The 14286-nt window shown below is 36.7% G+C and overlaps 2 protein-coding genes across 4 annotated transcripts; one reads left to right on the top strand and one right to left on the bottom strand.

Moving 5' to 3' along the window:
* The first annotated feature begins 22 nt into the window (after nt 1-22).
* Nucleotides 23-4055, top strand: tpgs2 (tubulin polyglutamylase complex subunit 2). Its single transcript, XM_004068877.5, has 7 exons — nt 23-236; nt 328-407; nt 488-575; nt 646-786; nt 1363-1476; nt 1581-1744; nt 3508-4055. The coding sequence occupies exons 1-7, from the start codon at nt 161-163 to the stop codon at nt 3715-3717; spliced, it is 873 nt and encodes a 290-aa protein (XP_004068925.1). The 5' UTR covers nt 23-160; the 3' UTR covers nt 3718-4055.
* Nucleotides 4056-4815: 760 nt separating this feature from the next.
* On the bottom strand, nt 4816-13251 carry aqp7 (aquaporin 7). Of its 3 annotated transcripts, XM_078947438.1 has the most exons (8): nt 13123-13141; nt 12963-13027; nt 10614-10810; nt 8183-8309; nt 7964-8101; nt 7739-7857; nt 6377-6594; nt 4816-5368 (listed from the first exon to the last, which is right to left on the bottom strand). In XM_078947438.1, the coding sequence occupies exons 3-8, from the start codon at nt 10749-10751 to the stop codon at nt 5203-5205; spliced, it is 906 nt and encodes a 301-aa protein (XP_078803564.1). In that variant the 5' UTR covers nt 10752-10810; nt 12963-13027; nt 13123-13141; the 3' UTR covers nt 4816-5202. The 3 variants fall into 3 exon arrangements, with proteins under 3 accessions (XP_078803564.1, XP_078803563.1, XP_020558956.1); XM_078947437.1 differs by having other exon boundaries at nt 12963-13251; XM_020703297.2 differs by lacking the exons at nt 12963-13027; nt 13123-13141 and having other exon boundaries at nt 10614-10933.
* Nucleotides 13252-14286: the final 1035 nt, after the last annotated feature.

Here is a 14286-nt window from a genome sequence, read left to right as displayed (position 1 = left end):
GAACCTGTTCGTTTTTAGTTCTGTCCTTATCGCTTTCCGTACTTATCAGCTGAGCTATTATCATCTATGCATAGACATATCTAAGAGGATTGCGGTGTGCCTTTTTCCCGGATGCTCAAATCATTTTATTATTATTTTTTTAATTACCTCTCCGGCCGAAATGGAAGAGACAAAAGAAAACGTAGCATACAAAGGTGTTGTTGAGAGGCTAACGCTCGGCATTACTCGAATTCTCGGTTTGTATGAGGAGATCTTTGCATTAAAACTTAGACTGGAAGTGGCTAGCTTGTAAGAGATGATGACATAAATATGTTTTTAATGGTGCAGAGAGCATGCCAGGTGTGGTGGATGTGCGCTTTGCAGAGAGGGATCCTGCTGACAAGAGGAGTCTGCTGTCATGGGAGCAGGTTGCTAAACACTGAACTTGAAGCCATGTGAAATAATGTTTACATGATTCAATTTAGGATTGTTTTATTTCATTCTGCAGAAGAACAGCTGTATTTTACCAGAGGACCTGCGGGACTTTTACTTAACAACCGATGGATTCACATTAACATGGAGTGTTAAACTTGACAGTACGTATGAAGCATGTTTGCATGTAGCACATCATCCGTTTAAATACTATTTACTTTGTCTTTCCTCCAGATGAGTGTGTTCCCTTGGGGTGCATGGTGATCAACAGTGTGACCAGGCTTTGTTCACTGCTGCAGCCGGTATCGGTCTTCTCTCTTCCCAATGCACCCTCACTGGCTGACCTGGACTGGGAGGACGGCAGCACAGAAAGAGGTTCCATTAACCCATGATTCGGTTCTTCAGACGTTAACTGCATGAACCAATCCCATTTCATTTAAAGTCCCACTCCGGTCATCTTTTGATCTAGAGTAGCAGAAGTTCATTAAGTGGGTGAGACTGTTGACATGGAGTAAACCCCCCTTTCCAATCATTCATATGTCCTCTCCCTCACATCCCCAACCTATTAACACTGGTGCAATAAAAAAGGTAACCAGTATTGTAGCTATCCAGCCGTGCAATTTTAAGCCAGACACCAGCTCAGATGAGGGAAATAAAGCGGCACATGGATCTATCCTACAAGAGGATGCATGAGAATGCCATAGGAACTTGAATGTCACACTTACAAGCTTTTTCTGACAGCATTTGTTTTTCGTCTGCTCGTTTCCCAATGATTTGAACAAAGAATCACTCGGGGATGCTTAATTTTCTTTATATTTGTCCTCCATCGTGAGAAAAATGCCACAAGTATATGTTAAAAACACCATTTACGTTGGAGTGGGTCTTTAGACATGCATATATGTGTGTATCACCCATTCAGAAAGTGTTCTAATCAATAAATGTTTCTGTCAGGACTCGATCACGCTCCCACTGCACCTCATTTTGATGCCCGGAGCCGCATCTTTGAGCTGGATTCTTGTGGCGGGAATGGAAAAGTGTGCCTTGTTTACAAAAATTGCACTCAAGGTGTTGTGTCTTCTAAGAAAAAAAATGGATCATTACTAAAACAATTGAATGAATAAAAAAAGTTTGTGTTTGTATTAAAATAATGAGCGTGTCTTTGCCTTCAGGTGTCGTAGCCCAGCAGAGTGAGATCTGGTTCCTGGACCGCTCTCTGTACTGGCATTTTCTGACTCCAACCTTTACAGCCTACTACCGACTGATGATAACACACCTGGGTCTACCAGAGTGGCATTATGCCTTCACCCCTTATGGCCCAAGCCCTCAAGCAAAGGTACTGAAAAAAATTGCAGTTTTTAGAAAACCTGTTACTGTTGTGTTAATTCTGAAATGATTTAAGGTATAAAACAGTGGTTTTCAAGCTGTTTAACAATTATGTACTTTTTTAATGATGAAGTTATGCAAATGTCCAGGGGTCTGCAATCTTTAAAGCTAAAAGAGCCGTTTGGTCCAGTTTCTTACTGACCAAAACCCATGAAAGCAGCAAAGTCCAACTTCAAAATATTGCAATGGCATAATATGGCCATTATGCCATTTGTTTATAAAGTGTTGCTCTGAAAAATTTGCATAATTGAATTATAACAGTGTTGTATTTTCTATATATAAGAATTCAAATTTCTTATACTTTTAAAAGCAGGCCTTAATTGATTTGAGTTGATTTGATTTATTGATTTATTTCAAGCAGTGGAGTCAAAGCAATAAAGAATTTACACTTATTTATCAAACTCATTACAGAAATGTTGAAAAGCATAGATTAAAAAGACAGAAAATAAAACAAAACAAAAAGTCACTTAAATCCCATTTGCTTAATTAAATACATTGATCATTAACTAAAAAGTAAAGTTTGATTTATTGCTTGAAAAGAAGTGGGAAGAAGCAAACTTATACAAAATAAAACTAAAAAATAAATGCATCCTGTTTCAAATGGGATCTTCCCGCTGCAGCAGATCTGCTTGAATGTTAGAAAGTCCAACTTGACATTTTCTACTATTATGACTTTCATGTGCTTTCTTTAACTATCAAATATTAACATGAAAAAATCTATACATGTGAATGCAATGAAATACTTTAACCTCTTAGATTAGATTTACCTAGACACTGTTGTGCAGCAAAAGATAAAATGATTTTCTTTAAACCTATTCTAATAATAAACAACCACAACATCATTTTGCTCAGTTATCTAATTTGTTCAAAATCTTAACACCAACTTCACAAATCTTAATCAACTAAAAAAAATTAACCAAAACTACAAGCTCATTATTTATCAAATTGTTAGCATTTTTCTTCAAAGGCAAAGAGGCACAAAGGAGGAATAAAGGAGCAGCATGTGTCTCCGGAGCCTCAGGTTCCAGAACCCTGGTATAGAGCTTCACAGGATTTCAATTAATAATAGGTTTGACCAGAATTACAAACAACAAGAAAACATTCAATTAAACTGTATTATATTTTACTGGATAGAAAGAAATAAAGCACTGAATAAAAAAAAATGATTGTGCAAGAAATTGTTACTGGGAAAAAGAGCTTTTTGTGCATATTTTTGAAGAAATGTTTTTATTGAACAATAGGGAGTGTCCTGTTTATGAAATGTAATGAAGGAGACTCTAGAGTCTTTGATTAAAAAAAGACACACAAAAAATTGTAAACTACAATAAAAATTATATTATAAACCTAGTTTAGGAAAATGTGTTTGAAATGATATTTTCTTTCAAATAACATTTCCTCTAATTATTTAGTGTTACGTTTTTTAGTCTGGGATGAGATTAGGAACCTCCTGGGGTATACTTATTTCTGTTTGAGAACCACTGGTATCAAGATTACATTATTTATCACTGTTTTCTCATTTTTGTCGTTCTGCTTAGCATTTTACTGACAGCTGATACATCATTGGATTTTAAAGTATAATTACTGTAAACATATTTTTGTGTAGACAAACACTGGTCTACTTTTTACCAGTGTGCACGGTCATTTTATTTCCATAGATTTTGAAATGTAAATTGTCTTTACTACACTTTTATGATCCTGGTTCCGCTTTTGCAGCAGTGGGCATCTCTCTACCAGCCCCTAACGTTCAACTGTGACAACAGCTCGGCAGATTCAACAGGAGATTACTTTCGAAACAAGCTGGATCCCACCTTGGCCTTTAAAGGCAAAGCAAAGACGCCAACCCCCAAGAAGAAGCAGTCGGCACAGTGCAGCTCTGCCAAGGTCCAAGGAAACGCAGGAAAACCCAGTGGAGCAAAGAGGTGAACCAGCTCTAACCCAACAGAGACACTTCAAGAAATATTATTCTCTGTAGTGCAATAAAAGAGAATGTTGTTTACCAGAAACAGAATCGTGATGTAAAATTTTACTGACTTAAATCAGGTTCATTGTTGTCTTCTATACTGAAGAAGAACATTGTTTAAAAAACCTGTCTTTTATTTCTTCAGCTCCTTCTTACTTTATTTCCCTGTTTTATAAAACTAACTGTCATATAGTTGCTGTTTAATGACATAAAATACCACTAAAATGTACTTTTCCACCAGCATTCACCTTTGTATTTGTTTAAAGCTCATACTTATTGTAAATAAAGTATATTCTCCCCACTTTTGTCTCAGAGGAATTTAAACATGCCACATAGATCTTTTTACACAAAAACAAATGTTTTTTGTGATTATTTTTTGGCCCAAATTACATTTGAAATAGGAACACAGGCATTACACACAATGTACCTTTATTTATAATGAAAAATGTGCACACACATGCCATACCTTGTTTTTTCTTCTTTTCTATGTTTTTTTAGATGGTGAAAACATTGTGGTTAAAAAAAAAACATTATTTGTTGCAAATTTGTTTTGTTCTTAAAGCTGTCTGGCATGAATCAGTGAGAACAAAAGAAAAATCCATATTATTAATTTTAATAATTTTCAACTGCACCCACTGCTGCCCGCTGTGATTCCTAAGGGAAAGTTAAAAAAACACCATTTATTTTAGTTTCACATTTACCATAGTTGTCAACATTTAGTGGTCGCAGATGGTTATGATTATGCATAGTAATGATTTCTCAGTGAAAACACGGCAAATTAAAAGATATTGAAAAAAGATTGCAGTAATTGTAATTACGTTTCTTGGAAATTAATTATAGTTATAAAAATGCAAACAAACTATGGTATGGTTTGCAGTATGTGCAGTATTTGGGTTAAACGTTTAGTTTAGTTTTTTCCCTTAAAAAACCTTAGGGGAGTTTATTGTCCAATTAAAAATAAAAGAAGTTTTCAATAAGCCTCTACTAAAGGTGCTGCTGGAAAACCCAGACAAGAAGTGACACAAAAAATGTAATGTAAATACTGAAATATAGATGTAACATTTGTTTGGTAAAGAGTTTATTTTTTATGTTTTTATTCAAAAGTTCCAACATTTTTACATTGATTAGTGCAATATGTTGAGATCAATAGATGAAAGGGCCCCATGCATCTGCTTGCCTTGGGCCCCCAAATTACTGCCTCTGCCCTTTCAAGCTGTCAGGAGGCATCACCAGCTGCTTTTGTTTTATTGTTTCAGGACTCTCCTAAAAGTGTCCATGCACGAAAGCACTGTTCATATCCTTGTGAAATTCTAGTTTTGATTTTAGACTAATGAAAACCATTAACCTTTTTAATAGGAGAAGGTAGCAAGTGTTCACAGTAATCGTCGTTTTAGCTTAACAGCTGCACGTATTTGTTTTCATAGGTTTGATAAGCTTTTGAACAGCTTTTACACTCTTTTCACCAAAGGAATGTGCACATCTTCCCCTAGCACCCTGTTCTGTTCAGAGGGGTGTGGGTGGTGCAGTTCTACAAAGGCCTTGTACACCCCTGCTCCCAGGACGCCTCCGATGAGGGGAGCAACTAGAGGCACCCACCACCAGCAGTTTCCAGCCCTACACAGATTAAAAACAGCAAATACCAAGCAGTTAGAAAAATAAAACAGAAAGTGCAGTAGAAAAATAAGAGACTCCATACAATCCAGTCGTTACAAATCTGCCCCAAAGATTTTGTGTGCTATAGCTAGAACAAAATTGTGCTTCTAAAGTTTTCACAACTGCAAGAAAGCACATCAGTCTTCAATGACGCCACAAGGGGGCGCCATCCAATGTTTTCATGTGCCAGTCCCACATCCAGACAGATGCAGAGGTTTGTGACAGGAAGGTGAAAATATTTAACACCAAACCCAAATCACTTAAGTAAATCACAAACAACTTTAACACCCAACTGGTTCTTGCCAACAACCGACATCGGTGCCGTTGAGGGTGCCAGTGGTAATTAAGCTACTGTTGGTCAAAGAACAAACCATTAGAAGAGAGGGGCGTGTTTGTAGCCACAGAAAGACGGGACTGTTTGACTTAGAGTAGAAACTTTGGGTGTAGACACATTGACAGGTAACACTAGAGAGTTGGCCAACACGATGAAAGAAATGTGGAGATCCTGTGTGTTCAAGATGTTTTGGAGACAAATGCCTTCTCTTGCCCTCCATAGCTCTGCCTCTGCACAGGAACATTTAAATAGAAAACATTCTAAAAAATTATTGTTGATTTAGAAATCACTACGTGGAAAAAGTAAATTAATCTAAAATTAAGCTTCAAACCACCAGACTTCTGAAATAATCTGGGACAGGTCCAGAATAGAAAATAAAGACAACAAAGATACAGTACATTTATATGATGGAAACATCTGGATTAAGTTCCCAGAAAGCTGCAAGTCAGACCCTTGTACTAAAAACGTTTTTTTTAAGGATCCTCCATGTACTGAATTGTATTTCAGTGTTTATTAGTATTTTGTGTTTTTTTTAGTTTTACTGTACTCTGATCCAAGAACTGTGGGCCGTCTCATTGATGAAATGTGCAGGATAAATCCCATCGCAGTGCCTTCCATAAAAAAACCTTCTTTACCTGAACACTTCAAACCCCCAGCCTGCTATGGCAGTGAAGAACCTGGGTGCAATGTCTCTGGTGGGGTTGATGGCATAGCCGCTATTGCTGCCCAGAGACATGCCGATAAGCATCACCAGGAGACCCACGATGACAGGCTCAGAGCCAGCAGGAGGGGGTTTGTTCTTCTGGTCAGACAGAGCCATCACGCACAGCAACAGCATCGCTGTTCCAAACACCTGGAATCCAATAAACAGCACATTTTACCCTTCAAATAAGAGAAACTTATAGCTCTCTTGGCTTCTTTTGTTTGATCTAATTAATACAACTCTGTTTTTTATAGCAATTTTAAATTCTTTAGTTATTAACAATTTCATAACTAAATCGGTGTTTCTGTTTGGACTATTACAAAAAGTACAAAAACTTGTCCCAACTATCTTTTGAAACTGTTGCTATATTGGATGAAATTGGCCAACATTCATGCATCTTTAGGTACGGTACTACACTCCATTAGCTGCTTTTAGAATAAACAGTTTAAAAAACATTTAAATGCTCTAGGAACAAAATCAATAGAAGGCATTAAAATGCACAAAAGAATAATAAATGATTGGCCCCATCTGTGTAAGTCAACAAAATAAAAATACTGCATAATTGTGGACAATCTGGATTTAGGTTCCTATATATTTAGCTCTTATACCTTATATTTTATGCCTATTCTTTTTCAAATATTATATTGTTATCACAATACAGCCATGATGGATGACTCCAGTTTTCTCAGAGTAAAAGTTTTTTTTACCTCATATTGCCTATACTGAACCTAAATATCCAAATGATCAATATTGTCTCTCCAAACTTGTTTATTTGATCTCTTTAAACAAATTCTGCTGAAATATCTTTTCTGTTGATACTTGATCAAATGTAATTTACCAGCAAAATTATCCTTCTGTGTAAGAATTTGAATTATTTGGAAAGAAACACAATAATCAGAATCTAAAAGGTTAAAAAAACAGTGTCAAGTTAAGCTATGGCAAAAACTGTTATTGGACAAATAATTTCAACTCCAATCAGCAGTGGAGTATGTTGCAGCTTTTATCCCCAATGACTTTTTAATGACTTTTGTGGCCATTTTAGCTTTAAATGTCCATCAAAAATATACTTATGAGTTCAAGAATGAACCAAAGCAAACCTCTGTTTTTTTCACAACTGAAGATCTCAATTTAGACAAGATGTTGGGTTGATTTGGACACCATCTATTATTTTCCTTTTATTTTAAATAAAAGACATAAGGATGTGTGTACATGGAGTTTCTTTTAATACATTTTTAAGTGCAGAATATGTTACGTCTGGCATGTTGCAGTCCTAACAAATCAATTCAGTTTCTACCTGGTCAACAAATCCAGCCACCAGTGACAGATATGGTGCAGGATAAGTGGCAAAGATTCCAGCTGTGGGCTTTGGACCAGTAACGGTCAGATTTCCTCCACAATAGTTATGAATGGCCTCTGCGAAAACATAAAAGCATGTAATTATTCATTTTAGATTCCTTTTTTAACGTTGGTGTTTAAGAGACCCTGCCGATTGTGTGTGGATATGTTGGGAAGTCCTTACCGTAGTAGATCGCATATATTGTTCCGGATGCAAGGAAAGAGCCGAGTAACTGAGCACAAATATACAGCGGCAGCATTTTCCATGTCAGACGCCCAAATACACACATTGTAAATGACACAGCTCCATTCATGTGAGCTCCTGGAAATGAAATGAGAACTCTGTCAGCTGCAGGTGAACTGCAGGTCAGGTCTACACACTTGAGAGGGTCGGCACTCATACCTGAGACCTTTCCTCCAACATAAGTACCCATAGCAACGGCAAGCCCAAATGCAATGTTGATGCTGATGTACTGTCCGAAAGCTCCCTGTCCCGTCACTACCTGAGCCACCGAACCCAGACCAAATGCCTGAACACAAAAGGAACATGGATCTAGTTGTCTGCATTGGATGCATCGAAATGGAGCTTCTTGCCCACCAACAGTAGTACCTACGCCACCAATACAGGCTTTTTCAAGCAGCATTTTTTGTCTGCTCCTAGAGACACAATTTTCAGCTTGTTTTTTTTTCTGTACATGTCCTCCATCATGAGAAAAATACCACAAGAACGTGTTAACACAAAAACACGATTTTCATGGGAGTGGGTCTTTACGTAAAACGTTATTAAAGTTTGATAATCTGAAATATGATTATAATATAATTTAAAATCTTATAATTTAAAAAAAATGCTTTTTTATATCAAACTAAATTACAGAAAGGTTGGATGTTTTTTATTCAGCCTAAACAGAAAGAAAACTAAAATAGAACAAAACCACATGAAACTCAAAACAGATAACCCAAAAACGTTTAATTCCATTTACATTTTTATCCACTACATGGGCCAATTTCAACTTAGGTTGCAGGTGTCAAAATGGTTGGTACAGAAGAAGAAATCTGAATACCGGTAGATTTAGTTAGAAGAACATTAAACATCTAAGTTCATTTACATCAAAATAGTAGTGTGAAAAAAGCTCAACATCTACTGTGCACACCAGTATCAGAGGAAACAGAGTAGCCCTGGAAGGAACAAGGCCAAAAAATGTTTTATCAGCATTTAATTCAAAAGCATCTCTGATAGTATTAGAGCCAAGACTGGATGCAGTATGTGCACTTTGCATGTGCTAAAGGAATACTCTTAAACATTGCTTTGGACTAACATGGCATTTCTTTCTTTCTCTGCTCACATCTTCATTATCTGTTTCCTGATTGGCTGAACTAAAGTGCTTATGGATGTCAGCATTTCACTAAAAATGAACCTATGGATAAATGAGGGTGGAGAGGGGGAGGAGAACACAGGAGCCTTTATGCACAGCAAACTGCAGTTTGGCAACTGTAAAGTGGTGTGAAAGCATGGATTCACTTTTTTTACTTTATAATTTTCTCTCAGCATGTTTTTGGATTTCAGTGTGCGACATATGCTGATGCATAGTTTTTTAAATGAGACTCCTGATCTTTCATCATAAGAGAACAGTTGGAGTTTACTATAATAAAGACAAGCATAGACTCTTTAGCAGATGTATATCATTCAAAAATGGGACTAAACACAAACATTCCAGAAACTAGTTTTCCATCTCAAAAGCCAGACATCTTTCAGCTGTTTAGAAAAGGACAGATGGAGCTCAACCCTTGGATGCCCCAAATATTCAGACCTGTTACAAGAATCAAACGATAAACATGGTGATTTTTTGCACAAGTTGTTGCACTGTTGTGTAACGTGTGTTTTGTTGTGAATAAACTCTGAGTTCATTGGATCGTTTCTTTCATTTCAAATGTAAAACTTGCCCAACCTTTTCAAGAATTCTGGTGGTGGAATTGTACAAAGTTTTGTCTTTTATTAAGCAGAACTAAAACAAAATGATCAGTAAAAGAAGCTGACTAAAATATTTGCAGCAGTCCATCAGGAAACAGGAAGTGTGTGTTTCCCTCTACAAATATGGAGTTAATTCAGTCTCAATAATCAGAAATGCACACAACCGGTTTTACAAATGCACACGCTCCGATTCACAAATGTCATTTTATGCAAACGTGAAATATACAAAGGTCATCAGCTTTTAGTCTGACACGCCAGATTGAATTTAACACATTATGTTAAAAACACTGTTGCTGGGAATACTTTCATATTGATTAGGATTGCTGACATTCCTCATTTTTCTTGTTTATATGACTGTAAATGAGCTGGATTATATATTTTTGGCAACTTTATGCTTGAAAGCATCTATGAAATTAACTGGTTGAATAAAAAAGCAACAACAAAACTATTAATAATGACTTTTAAATTTCGTGAAAAACTGTTGCTCTAACTCAATTTAAATTAATCTGGCTCCTTATGGCTCCATATATTTTCCACTATTTGTTTCTTATGAAACAATTTCAAAGAAAATATCATTTTATTCATCTTCTTACAGCACTGCCACCCACCAATCCCCACTGATGACGTGTGACCATGATAAGCTCCTGTTTGTATGCATTTCAGAGTGCAGTAAAGATGGGTACATGGGGTAAAGAGCATAGCATTAATAATTAATCAAATGTGGTCTTTGCAGATAAGCTGCTCACAGTAGTTAAGTTGAAAAAAGCTGAGGTGACTGTTTTTTGTTTTGTTTTCAGTTTTAGCCATTTGAGATGAAGTTCTATGGCATTAGTATACAGTATTAGACAGCAGTTGGATTTCTTACCATCATGACATAGGTGCTGAGGGTTTCAGCAAGTCCCACTCGGGCTGCTTCATTCTTGATCCAGACTCTTGGTTGGGTCCCAACCTGTCCTTTCAGCTCAGAGACACCAATCTTGGCAGAGGGCACCAAGTCCTTCATTATTCCTTTATCTTTTTCCTATTTTTTTTTCCTTTGGACAGCAGTTTTTAGGAGGAAATCTCAAACGTAAAAAAAAAATAAAAAATCACAAATATGCATCCATGTCACACGATGTTCCTAGAACCAATGTATCTGTTCCAATGCACGTTTGTTCTGTTTGTACAACTCCTTTTCTCCGTCACACATACCCATCAGGGTTGTCCACATTTTACAGCAACCCTCCCCCCCCGTGTTGCTCAACACACATCCAGACAGATTATCCAATTACTTTGCAACATTTTGGGGTCCTTGACCAATGAGAATTTTTTTGTTATCACACTGCTGTGCTTGCCATGCCCAAAAATGACCCCTGAAGAGAAGGCACTGTCATGCATCCTAACTAAATACCATTCCCATTTCTCCATAAAAAGTGTTTCAGGTTTCACTGCTGTAATTTTAGTTCAATAACAATTAAAAATATCACTATTAATGACTGATTAAAAGAAAGGGCTTCAAAGTCAAACATTGTTTAGACATTATGATGGAGATTCCACATGCGCATCTCATTCCAGGCTGTTCAAAAGGCCACATTTTTAAAGCCCAGCATAAACACTATTCTGAGCTTTTGAATGATAAACAAGTGTCAAAATCCCAGAGTTTGCAACAACAGTAAGGTTAAACTTCATGTTGTGATTGTGAACAGCACATCCTTGAATCCTCAAAATGTGGAAACAAAAGCCTGGTAGGTTTTAAGTTACTGCCACCTGGAGGTTGAAGTGTGCCATTGAAATCTTTGGACTGAAAATGCAGACACTTCAGCAACATTAAAATACATGTATTGTCAAACACTTTGATATTAACAGGTATTTATACTTTCATTCTTAAAAATTTTTGTTTGTTTTTTTATTTCTAAAACAATGGTGCAGTGCCCATGTCTTACATGGTTGTAAAAGTATGACTTTTAAATTATCTCTCTTTAGTTTTTTGCAGGATGATCAATTCACAGCAGAAAATCCGCAAACATAGTGATCATTTTACCAAATTTGAGTATTTTAGCAACATAGAAAATGAAAGTTCTCAGGCTTTATCAAAGACTTGAAGCAGGAACATGCCATCTACACAACAACTGAGTTAATATCATTTTTTGTTTAGCTCATGACGTGTTCTCCCTACCATGATAAAGGTGGATAAAGGTGGAAAGATTTCATGTAATCTATGGACACCAGTGAGGATCACAAATCATTGAAGAAAAAAGGTTCAGAGCACTGTCTAGTGGGTCTGTATGACCCATCTCCCAACGTTAAAGTGCCTAGGATAGCACAAGGGTTACAGGCTGCTTTGTTGGTCTTCAGTTTGTTTCATTTAAGCCTCTTTAATGGTCATTGGTATGAACTCTCTATTATGTTGTTTACAGCAGATGCTGTGAAATGCATCTGAGATCATTTAGCCGTTCTCTTTCCGTGATAAGAGTTTCACTTTGCCTCGAGTTTTTACTGCTCCCTTTCTCCTGTGACTTTAAATCTTATCAACCTCTTCTGTTCTTTAGGAAAAAATAGTTTTGCAAGTATTTGTCTCTTGTTGTAGCTACCTGTTTTATTATTTGAACAGTTTACTTATGGGCTCTTGTTGAAAATACAAACAAGGGAATTTGGCTTTATTGGAATGATTTGGACTAAAGATTTTGATTTACATGGAATTTATTGCCCTTGTGACAGACTTGCAACCAAGATGTGTGCAACCTTTGACCAGCAGTAGCTTAGATAGGCTACATCAACCCTGTGACCCCCAAAAGGGCTTAAGGCAGTTTGGAAGATAGATAGATTGAATTTATTTAATTTAATTGAATAAGTGAATCATTCTTTTGATGGTGAAGTTTTTGACTCCCTGGTTCAAAGACCCTTTCAAAAAAATAAGACTATCATGAAAAAGTGTATTCATTTCTATAATTCCATTAAAAAATAAACTTTAGGCTATAGATTCAGGCCCCACTGTTAATTAATTTTAAGTATTATTTTTACATCAGTTGGGGTTCCAGCTCTTAAAATCCACAAAACAGAGTTTGAAAAATTAGAACATTGTGGAGAAATCTGCCCAAATCTTTCAGGACATGAATGTTTTAAACTTAGTTTCACCAACTAATCATCAACTAAACTCAAATCACCTGCACAGTTTCCATAGATGTCATTGAATTGGTTCAGTTTGGTTCAATATGGAGAAGACTTGACCACTCACCAGAGGACCATCATTCATCCCCTCCATAGTTATGGGTCAGTCACAAAAGCAGATCAACGGAAACTCTGAAGGAGGGCAAATGTAGCAGGAGAACATGCAGCAGCAAAGAGATGACTGTGGGGCTCAGCGGATTATTATCAAAAGGATAAGATTCAATAACCTGCAGACATCCAGGAAGAGTGGAATGAGGTGGAGGAAAAGCTTAAAAAACTACCACATTCAGGTGCATTTGGGAGATGGGCCACAACTGTTGGGTTCCGCATGTCAGGTCACCTCTGAGGCTGGGCCAACTGAGAAAACGTCTCGACCAATGGGAAAAAGGATTGGATTGTCGGCCAGTGGTCCTTTTTTCTGATTAAAAGAAAGTGTGTCTTTCATTAGGGAATCAAGGTCCAAGGGTTTGGAGGAAGACTGAGGAGTTGGACCCAAAGCTGCTTGAGGTCCAGTGTAAAATCTCCACCGTCGGTCACGATTTGGGCTGCAATGTCCAGCGCTGGTGTTGGCAAACTCTGCTTTCTTCAATCCAAAATCACTGCAACAGTCTAGCAGAATGTTTCTAGAGGACTTGATGATTCCTTCTGCTCATGATCTGGATGGAGATGTAGGTCTTCAGCAGGACCTGGTCCCTGTCCAGACTGGAGTATTGAAGATGGAAGTATCATTTTGAGAATACTTTTTGATTGACTCTGTCTTTATCTTTTTGAAAAAATAATCTCCTGATTATTCTAATTTTCTGAAATCTTGTTTTTGTTGGAACCCCAATTTATGAAAAGAAAAATAGAACAGAATATGAAAATTTACACTTTTTAATAATGGAAATTAATACACTTTCCAATGATATCGTAATTTTTAAATGTCTGTATATTTTCTGTGTTTTTTGTTCTTGACCCCTTCCAAACTTTTGGTTGGGTCCCTTCCAAAAAGCTCAGCTGTTAAAGGAGAAGAAAACCAGATGTTTTTTTAAACAAAGCAACTCTTTGAAATAATTTTTGGAAGGCCAGCTTTCTATCAAAATGTTTAGAAAATGTTTTTGGCCTGCTTATATAGTAGTCATTTAAGAATAAACAAAAATGTATTATAGCAAAAGCAAAAGAGAAAGAAATTACAAATTAAGGTCAGATTCAGTTCTTTATTTACAATGTCTTAAAGTCAGAGCATGTTGTTGCATTTAAATCAGCAACACATGTCAGTGTCCAGGCAGGCAGACACAGGCTTCATTCCTCCGTCATTCTAATATTTTACATTTATGGGCAAAACCTTTTCCTGCAGTGCGAGTTGATCCCGAGATCCTCCTGAGACACAAGATGTTCTGCTCTCTTTCAAT

Source organism: Oryzias latipes, chromosome 5 (genome assembly GCF_053564925.1).
Source record: "Oryzias latipes strain Hd-rR chromosome 5, Olatipes_Hd-rR_3.1".
Lineage (NCBI taxonomy): Eukaryota > Metazoa > Chordata > Actinopteri > Beloniformes > Adrianichthyidae > Oryzias > Oryzias latipes.
Note: the sequence above shows the minus strand (reverse complement) of the source record. Positions and strands in the feature narration are given on the sequence as shown.

What these genes read in the sequence shown, in the direction of transcription:
- aqp7 (XM_078947437.1), bottom strand. Translation starts at nt 10,751, where the DNA reads ATGAAGGACTTGGTGCCCTCTGCCAAGATTGGTGTCTCTGAGCTGAAA. An exon ending in AATATATGCGATCTACTACG is followed by an intron (nt 7,858 to 7,963) that starts GTAAGGACTTCC and finishes ATGTTTTCGCAG; the next exon opens with AGGCCATTCATAACTATTGT. An exon ending in TGGGGGTTTGAAGTGTTCAG is followed by an intron (nt 5,369 to 6,376) that starts GTAAAGAAGGTT and finishes TAATCTGTGTAG; the next exon opens with GGCTGGAAACTGCTGGTGGT.
- tpgs2 (XM_004068877.5), top strand. Translation starts at nt 161, where the DNA reads ATGGAAGAGACAAAAGAAAACGTAGCATACAAAGGTGTTGTTGAGAGG. An exon ending in GGACGGCAGCACAGAAAGAG is followed by an intron (nt 787 to 1,362) that starts GTTCCATTAACC and finishes TGTTTCTGTCAG; the next exon opens with GACTCGATCACGCTCCCACT. An exon ending in GCCCAAGCCCTCAAGCAAAG is followed by an intron (nt 1,745 to 3,507) that starts GTACTGAAAAAA and finishes CCGCTTTTGCAG; the next exon opens with CAGTGGGCATCTCTCTACCA.